This window comes from Tursiops truncatus, chromosome 4 (assembly GCF_011762595.2).
Source record: "Tursiops truncatus isolate mTurTru1 chromosome 4, mTurTru1.mat.Y, whole genome shotgun sequence".
Taxonomy (NCBI): domain Eukaryota; kingdom Metazoa; phylum Chordata; class Mammalia; order Artiodactyla; family Delphinidae; genus Tursiops; species Tursiops truncatus.
In genome coordinates, this window is record NC_047037.1 from 30,631,724 (window position 1) to 30,647,278 (window position 15,555).

Below are 15,555 nucleotides of genomic sequence, written 5' to 3' on the forward strand. Positions count from 1 at the left end.
TTGTCTTATCTTTTCCAGCTTCTAGAGACCATCTATTTACATTCCTCACCTCATGACCCCCTTCCTCCCTCTTCTAAGCCAGAAACAGGCAGACCAAGTCCTTCTCACATAGCATTACTCTGACCTCCCCTTTTGCCTCTCTCCCACTTTTAAGGGCCCTTGTGATTACACTGGGCCCACCTGGATAACCCAAGCTGTTCTATTTTAAGGTCAACTGATTAGTAACATTAATTCCATCTGCAAGCTTAATTCCCCTTTGTCAGGTAAAATTACATATTCACGGGTTTCAGGGATTAGGATTTGGATATATTTGCAGGCCATTATTCTACCTACTACATTCTCCTATGGTGTCCGTGTGAAGAAACTGTATGTCTTGATGCAGCCTAACAAAAACTGTTTGAACTCTTTCACGAAAGCCTAAAACTCAAGGGGCCTGTGGCTCTGAGAGTGAAATCCCCTCTGCCCAAGCTGCATCCGTTGCACTCCCTCAGGTCCACACAATCTGCCCAGGACACAGCTGCCCTCCCAGCACGCACCCAACCTGCCAAGAGGACTCTCACTCACTTGGATAAAGTCCTGGTTCCTGGGACTTCTTAGATGACTACTGCCCTGTGATCCTCCCCCACACCGACTAGGGAGTCTTTCTCCCTAATTAAAAACACTCTATTACATTATAATAGTGTAATACTCTGGACATATGCACTAAGAAACAAAGTAATTCCCTCACCTGCCCCAACTACAGGCAAGTTTTCATTCCCCAGGACTGTTTTCTTCTCACATATTTTGTTCCTGGCTCTGCCCTCAAGGAAACCTCAGCCAATTAGAGTATGAAATACCTGACTGAAGACATAAACCAATCTTCCATTGATTCGGCCCCGTCCAGTGACCACACTGTCTCCAGGAAACTACCAGAAAAATAGAAAAATGAAAGTTAAAAAAACCAAATACTTCTCTTAATTAATTTCGTAGTTATGCCCCAAGGAAAGACTCCCCCTAAAAAAACCACACCCCAAATTCCTTAAAATTCAATATGAATAAAGAACATGAAGGAATCCCCGCTTCCCCCCTCAGCTCTGCAACAGCAAGCACTGGGCTACTGCTTCATCAACAGAACACTGTAGTCTTGGGCCTCAGTGGGCCTCAGCAGAATAATCAGGGGACCCCCTAGGGAAGCCACTACTGAACCCTCACAGGAGGAAGGAGAATATATAACAAAACATGGCAACTTCTACAGAGCCACACATCCCACCTCCAAACCTTAAAAAGGCAAACCTATCATTTTGCTTGGAATTCTGACAGTCACTGTGTGGCCCATAATGGCTCAAATGGAGCCAGCAAGTTTAGTGCCAAGGTTATAAATCTTTGATCATAGTCTTGAAAATAAATGGACCAAAAGAGAGTCCAAAGAACTCTGTGCACCATGGAGAACACCCAACTGAAGGAACAAGTGTTGGTAACTCTGACCTCCAAAACTCCAAGGCATAAACTTAAAGTATGTCAAAAGAGGTGACTGGTTAGCCTTTAGGGGTTCCTGGTGCCTAGGCAGACCAGAACACAATCCAAAAAAATTCCCAACTCTCCTTCTAAGTTTGTCATTCTATACCAGTAAGACCTGTGAACCCACACCAGAGCCCTAGGAGCTGGGCCAGAGTCACCCTGCACAAGGTATGAGTAGTGCACCCACATTCCTTCATCTGTAGACAAAGGTGAGTGGGGAACCTGGAGGCCCCAGCAGTGCTTCTCAAGAGGCACTTCTGCAATTCCAGGGCCCCACACTTGAAAATGTTTCAATGCATCCTGAATCCTGAAAGGACTTCATTAATCTAGTGTGTCGAACAGCAGGGCCGCAGCTGGTAAGTGAAACCTGGAGGCCTGCACCACCACTGTGAACAGATACCTTATTCTTATCAGCAGCCATTCCAAAATCTGCACATCTGTGTTCCACAAACATGTCGCTCTCAACAAAACTGCCAGGGTCCAGCAAGAGACTGATCCGCTCTCTGGCCGTTAGCTTTCCCTAAAATGCAACAAAAATCGCTCAGTGATGTCATCATAGACAAAAGTCAGTAAGCAAGGAGTGCTCATGGGAGGGCCAGGAGGGCTAGTTTTTGCCTTCACCCTATGTGAAAGCCTCTATTCCATAAACCTGCCCAAGAGAAAGGTGTTATCAGTAGAATTCAGCCAGTAAGGAAATCAGGGCAGACCGGCTGTTCCAGGAGCCACTAACTGTGGAAGCAAATTAAGGGAGTAGGAGGGAAAGGCAGAGAGGAGAAGTGGGGGTAAGGAGAGCCTGACCCTGGAACAAGATAACGAGTTCTACAAACATTTACTGGAGACCCAAGGAGCAGTAAAAAGGAGAACGGAGAAGCAGGAGATAGAAAACTAAAGCAGGCTTCACGAAGGGTCTGAGGCTACACTCCTAGGTTCACAAGCTTCTTCTAAGGAGCCCCACAGAAGCTCACCTCACTAGGGTCCAGCCCCAAGGACACTTCTCCTGCCTCCTCCAGGGTCCTCTCCTACATTGGGGGCCCTGCTTAGGGACCCTACCCCTGACAGTGACTGTGATACACAGACAACCCCACAGCAGAGAGTGGCTTAGTAGAAAAAGAGTGGGACAGAGTAAAGAGCTCACTTGAGAGGAGTTAAAAAAATGGTTCTTGGAGAGGGTGACGTTGGAGACCTCAACCTGTCAAGAGCCTCCATTGTTTGGGCTCCCAAGCCCTTAGACCAAGACCAATAACGGGGCCCATTGTCTATCCCCGACCCCTGTTAAAAAAAAAAAAAAAAAAAAAAACCTCTAACTAGCTATATTTTCCCCTTAAGAAGGAAGCCAAAGCCAGTGAGGTGGTATTAAAACAAAAAGGTAATCCTCTACACTACTGTGTAAAATAAAATAAGTTTCCAAGAAAGCAATTTGGCGGGCTTGCCTAGTGGCGCAGTGGTTGAGAGTCTGCCTGCCGATGCAAGAGACGTGGGTTCGTGCCCCGGTTTGGGAAGATCCCACATGCCGCGGAGCGGCTGGGCCCGTGAGCCATGGCCGCTGAGCCTACGAGTCCGGAGCCTGTGCTCCGCAACAGGAGAGGCCACAACAGTGAGAGGCCCGCGTACCGCAAAAAAAAAAAAAAAAGAAGAAGAAGAAGGCAATTTGGCAATATATATCAGTGTTAAAAATGTTTGTATCTTTTGACCCAGTAATTCCATTTCTGGGAATCTATCCTGTGGAAGTAGTCCAAATATTGTGTAAAAGGGTATGGGGTAGGAGATTTAAACCAAGTAAGCCTCCTGACTAAGTCAGCCTTGGCAAAAGAAAAACAGTTTCTGGAGGCTGCATCTAAATCCAGTAAGATCCTCCTGGAAATGGGTGGGATGATCTTCCAGGGAGGGATTGAGCCATGGGCCCCAACAGAAAGAGTGCAGGGAGCACTGACAGGCCTTTCCAGAGGATAATCTAAAGTTTCCTCACAGAACTTCCCTGAAGGTCTAGTGGTTAAGAATCCCCGCTTCCACTGCAGGGGGCACCCGTTCGATTCCCGGTTGGGAAACTAAGATCCCGCATGCCGCTCAATGCAGCCAAAAAATAATAATAAAGCTCCCTCAACACAGACACTGCCACCCCAGGGACCTCAGGGGAGGGAGGAAAAGCACTCTGGGCACCACACACTCTCAACCAAATTTACATCTCACTCCCAAATGGCAAAAAGGAACTGTCACACTCAGGCTCTTGTCAAATGGGCATTTACAACATCTAAATTAACACTCAAATTAGAGTTAATAAAGGGCCAGTGCGAATGTCCTCACTAAAGACCCCACTACCCCCACGTCTGTAAATTTATGCCTCAGTATCCTTCACCTCTAAAAATTTCACTTTTGCATCTTCCAGGTTGGTTATTTAACCCATCCAGCACATCAGGCCAGACTCACACGTGTCCGGGACGCACTGAGCGAGCCTCGTTTCAAGTCCCAAGTCACCGATCTGGGCCGCGCAGTACCCCGGGCAGTGGGTGGCAGTGCCTCAGCTGCTCACTCCAGCCAAACTCTCAGAGTAACCTGAGCAACCCCAGGAAAAAACACCTGCTTCCGAAGGTGACTTTCCTACCCAGCAAGCACGCTGATATCCTAAAGGAGCTTCGGCTGGCATTCGGGGGGCAGAGTTTCCACAAGTTCCCTGCGCACACCACACAGCCACCCCAGGTGAATGTGAGTTTGCCCATGTAACTTCCCCTGCCAAACGCCTTGATTTTCCTGCTTCCATAATGGAGCAAGAACCTACCACCACTCTTTCATGGGGCATGAGAAGAACAAGGTTTTTTTTTTAATTAAGTGCCTATCATTGCTTCACTATCTTATTCCAGTAACATTACAAGGGGAGAATTATTACCATCTTCTATTTAGAATAAATTGACTCCAAAGGGGTAACTTGTCCAAAAGTTCATAGCTATTAACTGGTAAGCCGCTGGAGCCCAGCCAGACCCGTCTAAAATTCCAAAGGGAAAGCAGACAGTGACAAAGCACAACGGTGCTTGTCCTGATTTTACCTGCCCCAGAGAAAGACAACAGGTTCACAAGGTGAACATCCTCGGCTCCGCCCCGCCCCTCGCGGCATCGCGCGGATTGGCTAGGAGGCCCCGTACGCCGCGAGCCGCTCACGCTGTGATAGGTCGCGACCGCCGGAAGCGGGCTGGCCGGGGCCCCTTTAGGACTCACTCGCTTATGCTGCGCGTCGATTCGGTGCTGCCCTCCTCCCAGTAGTGCGGCTTGACGCTTGTTCTCGATGCGCTCATTAACAGAGACAGGCTGGGTGCACACGCTGCGCACCGCGGCCCGGAGACTTCTCACTACAGCACTGAGCCTGATTCCGGGTGCCGCCACGCGCATAGCCGCCGCCGCCGCCATTTTTGCTTTACCAGCGCATCTGAGTGCGCATGTGCGTCGTGTGCACACCGCGGGGTCTGCGCCTGCGCAGCGTCGGCGGCATGTAGGAAGCCTGTGGGCTGGAATGCGGGGCGCGTTTAGCAGAAAGGCAGGAGAGCTCGAGACTCGAGGCTGTGCTAGGGCGTCACCCTGAGTCGTGTGGGCAACCGATGTTGTGCCCGCCAGGCTGTACAGAAGAGCGACTTAGCCCTTGCTTTTCTCTGGCTATCTAGACCCCTGGTTTTGTCCTCTCACTTTCTTTAGAAAATAAAGTTAACCAGCGTTTGTTGAACACTGTACCAAGTGTTGCTTTAAGCATTTACCTGCATTAGCTTACTATCCTGATTTCACAGATGTAGCAAATGAAGCACAGAGAGGTAGAGTGATTTGATCAGCCAGGACTAGAGATGTAGTGGAACCAGGATTCAAACACAGACGTATTATGTACCACTTGCTGAGCACCAGGCTTCAGCATCACCTGAAAGCGAGCTGGAAATGCAAACTTTAAAATTCTCAGGCTCCATCCAAGACCTACTGAATCAGAAATTCTGGGGATGCTGCCAGCAATCTGTTTCAACAGATGGCCTGTAGGTGATTTTGATGCTTGCTTGAGTTTGAGAACCACTGCTCTAGGGATTTAGAACTGAACTGTTGGGAGCTTGTCCATCTGTTTCCCCAGCTAATAGTCAGCTCTTCAAAGCAAAGAACAAGGTGTATATTTCACATTCTTAGCCACAGAAAACTGCTAAAGTTGATCATTAACCCCGCTGAGCTCCAGCTCACAGCCAGGGCCTTCATAAAGTCCAAACTCTGGCCTGAGACTTCAACGTTAATAGAACTCAATTTAGCAAACATTTTTGAGCAGCTGCTATGTGCCAAGAAGTAACCACTAGTACTTATTACTTTACTGGAGTAGGAATTGTTCACCTACATATGCAGTGAAGCTGAGGGTCTAAGGCTTGAAGGCATGTGGCTGGACAAAGCCCACCTGCGTCTCTCTGACTCCGTAGTAGATGCTCTTGGCCCTGCACCTGGGTCCCTGCGTTAAGGACCTTTCCAATCTAGAGAGGTAGACAAAGGACCAGCCTGGTAGCACAGTGGAGAATTTAGGCAAGGCTGGGTGTGTAAAGGAGAGTTATCTCTGAGAAGGTAGCTGCATGCCAGGAATAATGGCCTGTTCAGATTCACACACATGGTTGAGTCCCCAGCTTTTGGGATAATGGTGGTACATGAGCCTGAAAAGCAGGGATGTAGTTACAGTGTGAAGAATTTTGCCATATTCACCATTGGGGCTTGATTCGGGTTGGGGCATTGGAACTCCTTTGTCCTAAGATGCTTTGCAGATCCCTCTCCTGTGGCACATCTCACATGGTGTTAACATTATTTAGAACTCTTCCCAACTAAATTCCCAAGCCAGAGGGCAGGGACTGTGGCAGCTTGCTCACCACTGTGGCCCTTGCACCCGGAACAAGGCTCAACACACAGGAGGCCTTCAGAATGTATTTGTGGAATTGAACTGAGCTAGCAAATAGACAATAGCATGTTTTCTCCTATGCCTATTCATCCTTCCAGGCTCTACTCAGGTATTTCCTCAAGGCAGTCTACATTGATCCTCCCTCTACCTGGGTTAGGGAAACTATCGGTCCCTCGGGAAGCAAGGAAGATTTTGTTCGTATTTAACTTTGAGTAACCAGCATTTAGCAGAAAGCCCAGCACAGAAGGGATCCAGAGACAACTGTTAGACTGAACCGAAGTGCTCCCTCCAGGTAGTTCTCTTTCCCTCCCCTTCTTTCTCCTCCCAGTCTTCTTTTTTGCTGTACTAGTGCCCGACCCATGGGTGCTCAATACAGAATTCTAAAGATCTATCATGTTATTTCTCCTACTTCAGATGCAAGACCCAGCCTAGGGTGGGTGGGAGGAGGAGTAAAAAGGGAGAATGTATTTACCCAACAATTGCCCTTTGGAATCCTTGCATGCTCTGGCCTATTTTCCTGTCCCTAGTGCCCCTTCATTGAATTCCTGTGTCTGAGTTATTTCTACACTTCAAGACAGGAGTCACCCTGATCTGGCCATCCTATTCTTGTCAATGACCACTGTCAGCAAAAATGGGTGAAATAGAAGGAAGGAGTAAATTTGGAAGAGGTGCCATATTTGGGAGAATGTGTTAGTCTGAATCTTCAGAGAAGCAGCTGCCTAGAGGGGAATTAAACACGTAAGAAATCAGTTAGGGGACCACCTGTGAGAGAAAATGGAGCAAAATCTGGGAGAGGCTGGAAGAACTATCAGGTTGCAATCCAACTCTGAACCCCCGTCAAGGAGAAAGAGAAGGAAGAAGGGTGACTAGGAGCTTTTTAGACTACTATGCAGTTTTAAGGAAAGTTCAGCAAGGCTGTTAAGTCCTGGAGCCAAAATATTTCTGCCCCTGATTGGATGGCAGCAGCCTGGGAGAGGCGTGGCCTCAGTGCAAATTCAGCAGTTAATTTCAGAATAAGGGCCAGAGCTCTCCGTCAATTAGGTGTAGTGCAGTACCGGTGTCTTCTCACCTTAGTGAGGTTTGCGTGGTAGGAGTAAAGGGTGTTGGAGGAAATTTTGGAAAGCAGCTACCCTCCACGTGGGGAGAGAGGATTTTTTAAATGTTTCTTGTGCATTATGAATGCACTTCGCCCTTAGTGTTTTATTTTAAAAATTGAAGGAAAAAAAAGAAGTATTTTAAATTCACATTATTTCCCCTGAACTGTGTTTCTTTGGCTACTAAGATTGGGTTACAAGAGACCTGGCTTAAATTCCAGTTAAAATTGTTATCAAGATGTGGAACCTGGTTTTCCCCAGACCACACACATTTTTCACACCATCTTGGAAAATCTTTGTCTTTTCTGGCTCCTTGGGCTCTGTGAGAAATGAACAGAACTGCCCTATCCTTTTTTCCAGAGGCAATTCCAGACATTGCTTCCACCCTTGCTGAGCTGCTCTTGCTTTGAATTTTTTTTTTTTTTTTTTTTTGGCTGCATTGGGTCCTAGTTGCGGCATGCAGGCTTCTCTCTAGTTGTGGCACATGGGCTCTGTAGTTGCAGCACGCGGGTTCTCTAGTTGTGTGTGGGCTCAGTAGTTGTGGTGTGTGGGCTTAGTTGCCCTGTGGCATGTGGGATCTTTGTTCCCTGACCAGGGATTGAACCCACGTCCCCTGCATTGGAAGGTGGATTCTTAACCACTGGACCACCAGGGAAGTCCCCCTTTGAAGTTTTTGCCATCTGTTGGTACCATATTTCAGCATCCCCTGACCTCCACAACACACCCTCCTCTCCCTTCTGTCATGATGTCCGTGTCGGGCTCACTTTTTCCCTCTTTCCTGCTGTATTAGTCAGGGTTAGTGTTCTCCAAAGAAACAGACCTTTTAGGTGATAAATGATAGATAGAGAGGTTTATTATAAGAATGGCTCAAAACAACAATGAGGTACCACCTCACACCAGTCAGAATGGCCATCACTAAAAGTCTACAAATAACAAATGCTGGAAAGGGTGTGGAGAAAAAGGAACCCTCTTACACTGTTGATGGGAATGTGAGTTAGTGCAGCCACTATGGAGAACAGTTTGGAGGTTCCTCAAAAAACTAAAAATAGAGTTGCCATGTGATCCAACAATCCCACTCCTGGGCATATACCCAGACAAAACTATAATATGAAAAGATACATGCTCCCCTATGTTCATAGCAGCACTATTCACAATAGCCAAGACATGGAAACAACCTAAATGTTTCGTGACAGATGAATGGATAAAGAAGATGTGGTGTATATATACACAATGGAATATTACTCAGCCATTAAAAAGAATGAAATAATGTAATTTGCAGCAACAAGGATGGACCTAGAGATTATCATACTAAGTGATGTTAAGTCAGAAAGAGAAAGACAAATACCATATGATATCACTTATATGGGGAATCTAGAATATGACACAAATGAACATATCTATGAAACAAAAACAGACTCACAAATATAGAGAACAGACTTGTGTTTGCCAAGGGTATGGGTGGTGGAGGGAAGGATTGGGAGTTTGAGATTAGCAAATGCAAACTATTATATATAGAATGGATAAACAACAAGGTCCTGCTGTATAGCACAGGGAACTATCAATATATTCAATATCCTGTGATAAACCATAATGGAAAAGAATATGAAAAACAATACATATATGCATAACTGAGTCACTTTAGTGTACAGCAGAAATTAAACATGACATTGTAAATCTACTATACTTCAATAAAATTAATTTTAAAAAAAGAGAATTGGCTCATGTGGTTATGGAGGAGAAGTCCCACTACCTACTGTCTGCAAGATGGACCAGAGCAATTAGGCAAGAAAAAAAAAAAAAGGCATCCAAATTAGAAAGGAAGTAAAGCTGTCACTATTTGCAAATAAAATATTATATATGGAAAACACTAAAGACTCAACCAGGAAAACATTAGAGCTAATAAATGAATTCAGCAAAGTTGCAAGGTACAAAATCAATGTGCAAAAATGTGTTGCATTTCTTTAAACTAATAACAAGTTATCAGAAAGAAAAATTAAGATAACAACCCATTCACAATTGCATTAAAAAGAATAAAATACCTGGAAATAGGATTTCCCTGGTGGTCCAGTGTTTAAGATTCTGCACTTCTACTGCAGGGGGCATGAGTTCGATCCCAGGTCAGGGAAGATCCCACATGCTGCGTGCTGCAGCCAATAAATAAATACGTACATACATACGTACATACATATATAGATACCTGGGAATAAATTTAACCAAGGAGGTAAAAGACCTGTACATTGAAAACGATAAGATATTAATGAAAGAAACTGAAGAACACATAAATTAATGGAAAGATATTCCATACTCATAGATTGAAAGAATTAATGTTGTTAAAATATTCATACTACCCAAAGCAGTCTATAGATTCAACACAATCCCTATCAAAATTCCAATGACATTTTTCACAGAAATAGAACAAACAATCCTAAAATTTGCATGGAACCACAAAAGACCCCAGTAGCCAAAGCAATATTGAGAAAAAAGAGCAAAGCTGGAGTCATTGTGCTCCTGATTTCGAACTTTATTAAAAACCTATAGTAATCAAAACAGTATAGTATTGACATAAAAACAAACGTGTAGATCAATGGAACAGAATCAAGAGCCAACAAATAAACCCCACATATGTGATCAATTAATTTATAATAAAGGAACCAAGCATATGCAATGGGGAAAGAACAGTCTCGTCAATAAACAGTGTTGGGAAAACTGTATATCCACATGCAAAAGAATGAAACTAGACCACTACCTTACACCACACACAAAACTTAACTCAAAAAGGATTAAAGACTTCACTGTAAGAACTGAAACCACAATACCTCTAAAAGAAAACATAGGCAATAAGCTCCTTGACTTTGGTCTTGGCAATGATTTTTTGGATTTGACACCAAATACAAAGGCAACTAAAGCAAAATAAAGAGGTGGGGCTACATCAGACTAAAAAGCTTCTGCACAGAAAAAGAAACAATCAACAAAATGAAAAGGCAACCAACCAAATGAGAGAAAATATTTGCAAATCATATCTGATAAGGGGTTAACATCCAAAGTATATAGAGAGGGACTTCCCTGGTGGCACAGTGGTTAAGAATCCACCTGCCAATACAGGGGACACGGGTTTGATCCCTGTTCTGGGAAGATCTCACATGCTGCAGAGCAACTAAGCCCCTGAGCCAAAATTACTGAGCCTGCGCTCTAGAGCCTGTGAGCCACAACTGCTGAAGCCCACGCACCTAGAGCCTGTGCTTCGCAACAAGAGAAGCCACTGCAATGAGAAGCTCACGCACCGCAACAAAGAGTAGCTCCTGCTCGCCACAGCTAGAGAAAGCCCGTACACAACAACAAAGACCCAATGCATCCAAAAATAAATAAATAATTTTTTTTTAAAACGGAGGAGTCAGCATTTGCAATGAATATTAAAGGTGGATGGAATTTTTAAACAATAAAATAACATGAATATTAAAAAAATAGAGAGCGAGAACTCATAACTCAACAGCAAAATAATAATAATAATCTGATTAAAAAATGGACAGAGGATCTGAATAGACATTTTTCCAAAGAAAACATACAGAAGATTAATGGGTACATGGAAAAATGCTCAACGTCACTAATCATCAGGGAAATGCAAATCAAAACCACAATGAGGTTTTAGCCTCACACCTGTTAGAATGGCTATTACCAAATAGTTAAGAAATAACAAGTGTTAGTGAGGATGTGGAGAAAAGGGAACACTTGTGCACTCTTGGTAGGAATGTAAATTGATACAGCCACTATGGAGAACAGTATGGAGGTTCCTCAAAAAACTAAAAATAGAACTGCCACTTGATCTAGCAATTCCACTTCTGGGTATTTATCCAAAGAAAATGAAAACACTAATTTGAAAAGGTTTATGTACCACCATGTTCAATGAAGCATTATTTACAATAGCCAAACTAGCTTAGGCAGATGGAAACTGCCTAAGTGTCCACCAATCGATAAATGGATAAATAAAATATTATATTATATATGTATATTATATATATATATATACAAATATTATTCAGGCATGAGGAAGAATGAAATCTTGCAATGGGTGGACCTTAAGGGTTTTAGGCTAAATGAAATAAGTCAGTCAGAGAAAGACAAATACTGTATGATCTCATTTATATGTGGAATCTTAAAAAAAAAAAAGAGCTCAGATTGGTGACAGAGACAGAGAGAGAAGTGGGGGCAAAATTGGTGAAGGGGGTCAAAAGGTACAAATTTCCAGGAATAAAATAAATTAGTCATGGGGATGTAATGTACAGTATGGTGACTATAGTTAATAATACTGTATTTCATATTTGAAAGTTGCTAAGAGAGTAGATCTTAAAAGTTTTCATCACAAGAAAAAAAATTTGTAACTATGTATGGTGACGTCTGTTAACTAGATTTGTTGTGGTGACCATTCCACAATATATACAAATATAGAATCATTATGTTGTATATCTGAAACTAATATAATGTTATATGTCAATTATATCTCAATTAAAAAAGAAAACACTCTATAATATTCATAGTTTATTGCATGTTTACACATGTATCAATGAATATTAAAGATTATATGGTCTTATTAAAAAAAAAAGAAAGAAAGATGGAGAAACATGAAAGCCTGTTGTGCAATTCAGTTTGAGTTCAAAAGTCTGAGAAAAGGAGGCTGGAGTGTGAATGATGTAAGTCTCCATCTGAGTCCAAAAGCCCTAGAATCAGGAATGCAGATGTCATAGGGCAGGAGAAAATGGATGTCTCAGCTCAAGCAGAGACAGGGAATTTGGCCTTCCTCTGCCCTTTTGACCTACTCAGGCCCCCAATGGATTGGACGATGCTCACCCACATTGGTGAAGATGATCCTTTTTTTTTCTTTTGGTATGCGGGCCTCTCACTGTTGTGGCCTCTCCCGTTGCGGAGCATAGGCTCTGGACGCGCAGGTTCAGTGGCCATGGCTCAGGAGTCCAGCCGCTCCGCGGCATGTGGGATCTTCCCAGACCGGGGCACGAACCTGTGTCCCCTGCATCGGCAGGCGGACTCTCAACCACTGTGCCACCAGGGAAGCCCCAAGATGATCCTTTTTTACCTAGTATACTCAAACTAATACAAACCTCTTCTAGAGACACCCTCACAGACAACCCAGGAATAATGTTTACCAGCTATCTGGGCATCCCTTAGCCTAAACATAATTAGGCTCACACATCAAATTAACCATCACACCTGCCTTCCACCGCTATTCTCAGAGAGTTTATTCAGCCTTTATACCAATATCTTCTGGCTAGCTGTCCTGAGAATGCCTCAGCTTCCTCAACAAGAAGGGCCTTCAGCTCTGTTCCACTTCAGCCACCCACAAGCTGGGCCTTGTAATCACCAAGAATTGCTCCACTTCCAGAACCTGGAACCCGGAGGTTCTCTCTACCACCCCTTTCCTCCTACCTTCCCCCAAAACCCATTCTTCATACTGAATCTGGTCCATTCTCTCAATAGAACCTTTTAATTCCCACAGTATAACTATTTAAACTCTACCTACTCTAGCACTCTAGCCTCCCTCAACTCCCTTCTATCACAGTCACCATGCCAGGACCTCCCTTTTGGTCCAGTGGCTAAGACTCTGCACTACCAATGCAGGGGACCAGGGTTCCATCCCTGATCAGGGAATTAGATCCCACATGCTGCAACTAAAGATCCTGCATGCCGCAATGAAGATCCCACGTGCTGCAACTAAGACTCGGCACAGCAAAATAAATAAATATTTATTTTAAAACTTAAAAAAAGATCACCATGCCAAGGCCCAACCCTGGGTCACCACTTCCTTTGGACCACTCTGATTCTGCTATCAGACTGCCCACAGTTGCTGGAAGAAGTCAGAAAAATCATACCAGGTTCATTAGTTTCCTAGAGCTGCTGCAACCAATTATCACAAAATTGGTGCCTTAAAACAACAGAAACTTATTTTCTCACAGTTCTGGAGGACAAGAGACCAAAATTATGGTGTCAGCAGGGACTATCTGCCTTCAAAGGCTCTAGAGGAGAATCTTTTCTTGTCTCTCCCAGCTTCCAGTGGTTCCTGGTTGTTCCACTTCCGGGACCTGGAACCCGGAGGCTCTCTCTACCACTCCTTTCCTCCTACATTTCCCATACCCTTTCTTCATACTGAATCTGGTCCATGCCCTGGTGTTCCTAAGGTTGTGGTAGCATCACTCCAATCTCCATCTTCACATGGGCTTCTTCCCTGTGTCTCCTTGTCTATGATCTCCCTCCTCCTTTTCTTGTTAGGGTACCAGTCATTGGATTTAGGGCCCACCCTAAATCCAGGATGACTTCATCTCGAGATCAATAACAAGATTACATATGAAAAGATCTATTTCCAAATAAGGCCACATTCACAGAGGTGCCAGGGGTTAGGGCTTGGACATACCTTTTGGGAGGACATCATTCCCAACACTACACTAGGTCACTGAAGATTCTTGCCTTGCTGTTCTCTTCAATACTATCTCTGCATGTCCAAATCTGATGCCTCCAGTTTCAAACACCATTTCTTCTGCAAAACATTTCCACAATTTCCCATTATAAGCAACCTCTTCTTTCTCTAAACTCCCAACTGCTTTTTGTTCCTAATTTATAGCTTATATCAATTTCTACATTTTATTGGTGATATCTTTGTAAGAGAGCCTTATACTTTCTCTGGTTACCTGGGTTGCAGAAAGTGTCTCATTAGCAGACTTCAGTTTGGAATCTTAGCTCTGGCTTGAATCATTTATGTTGTTCCTGCCACCATTGAACATGCTGCCCTGGCCCCTCTATCCTAAAGGTCCTTGTCTTTCTCAACAAAAAGAGGCTTATGATTCTTAGTGATTGTAATTCTCTAGCCAGTTCTCTGTCTTCCTACCTCTTTGCTTCTGCTTTCCCTCGGTGCTCCGCTCAGCAACCTGTCCCTTTTCTACTTCCACCTCTCAATCGCCCACCTTGTTCGGCCCTATGAAGCAAAAATCTGACACTTAGGCCGCTGATGGCTTTCCCTTTTCTCTCCTCTACCAGTTCAGTCCTTTGCTTGGGGCTTTCTCTTACCCCCTCCACCTGGCCCACTAGATAGCCTTAACTTTCTCTAAGAACACTCCCTTCCCCTTCTTGCTTTTCCTGATGGCCTTAGTTCCCTTCCTTCTAATATCCAACATGATTTCCATCCCATGAAATTACTACATTTTTCTTTTGTGTTCCCATGGTTTGTCCCTACTTCTATGCCAGTACCTTCTTGATCAGTTGCATTAAAATTACTTGTTCAGGTTTTGCTAACTTCGCCCTTCCCACCCACACTACACTCCAATTCTATCTGTATTTATACCTGGCAATGGGTTTGGGATGTATGTGTTCAGAACTATGGTATACTGGGTACAGACATCCAACTGGGATGGTAGAAGATAAGAAAAACAAGGTGGATTCGAAGAAAGAGTCCTTGAGCTCACAAGAACAGTTCCAGTATTGCCTTCTGAGTATACTGATTCTACTACCCTTGAGGATGGCCTTTTCTATTTCAAACAAAAGAGTTTTTATGATTCTCCCCATTTCTGGATACTGGGTTGCATTTAAATTAAAATGCAGCCATGATACAAGAAATATTCTTTCATTTCCCCTCATCCTCCTCTTTTCTAGCCCTCTTTCAACTGTTCAGAAAATTCTAAGACAAGAGTCATGGTACTGGATTAAGAAATGTTTCTTTTAATTAGTGGCTTCTCCTCACTTCTTTTTCTTTTATAATTCCTGCTATAATTCTAACAGGTTATATGATCTATGCTAATTTCACAATTATTTCTATTATAATGGATGGTTTAAAGCATTTGGTATGAATTATGCTGTTCTAAAGCAATTAAAGTTAACATCTAGAAACTGGAAAAGATAACTATTAATGTATGACTCTTCACCGGACTATAGGGTTGTTTAGGGTAAGGATTCTATAATTTTTATTTCTATGTTTCTAGGACCAATGGTCCCTAATACAGGAGAGGTATTCAATCACTGAAAGACTTTGTCTCTCCCTACTCCAGTTTCTCTGGGAAAATGGAACTATCTGACCCTCAG

The 15,555-nt window shown here is 43.7% G+C and overlaps 1 protein-coding gene across 1 annotated transcript in view; it reads right to left on the minus strand.

Moving 5' to 3' along the window:
- The window catches only part of PCCB (propionyl-CoA carboxylase subunit beta), a 90,683-nt gene extending 85,774 nt beyond the window's left edge, over positions 1-4,909 (minus strand). The window contains exons 1-3 of the mRNA XM_019934219.3: positions 4,705-4,909; positions 1,898-2,017; positions 837-905 (exon numbers count right to left, since the gene is read on the minus strand). Coding sequence (XP_019789778.1) covers positions 837-905; positions 1,898-2,017; positions 4,705-4,893 — 378 coding nt within the window. The 5' untranslated portion in view covers positions 4,894-4,909. The remainder of the gene's footprint in view (positions 1-836; positions 906-1,897; positions 2,018-4,704) is intronic.
- Between the last annotated feature and the right edge of the window lie 10,646 nt (positions 4,910-15,555).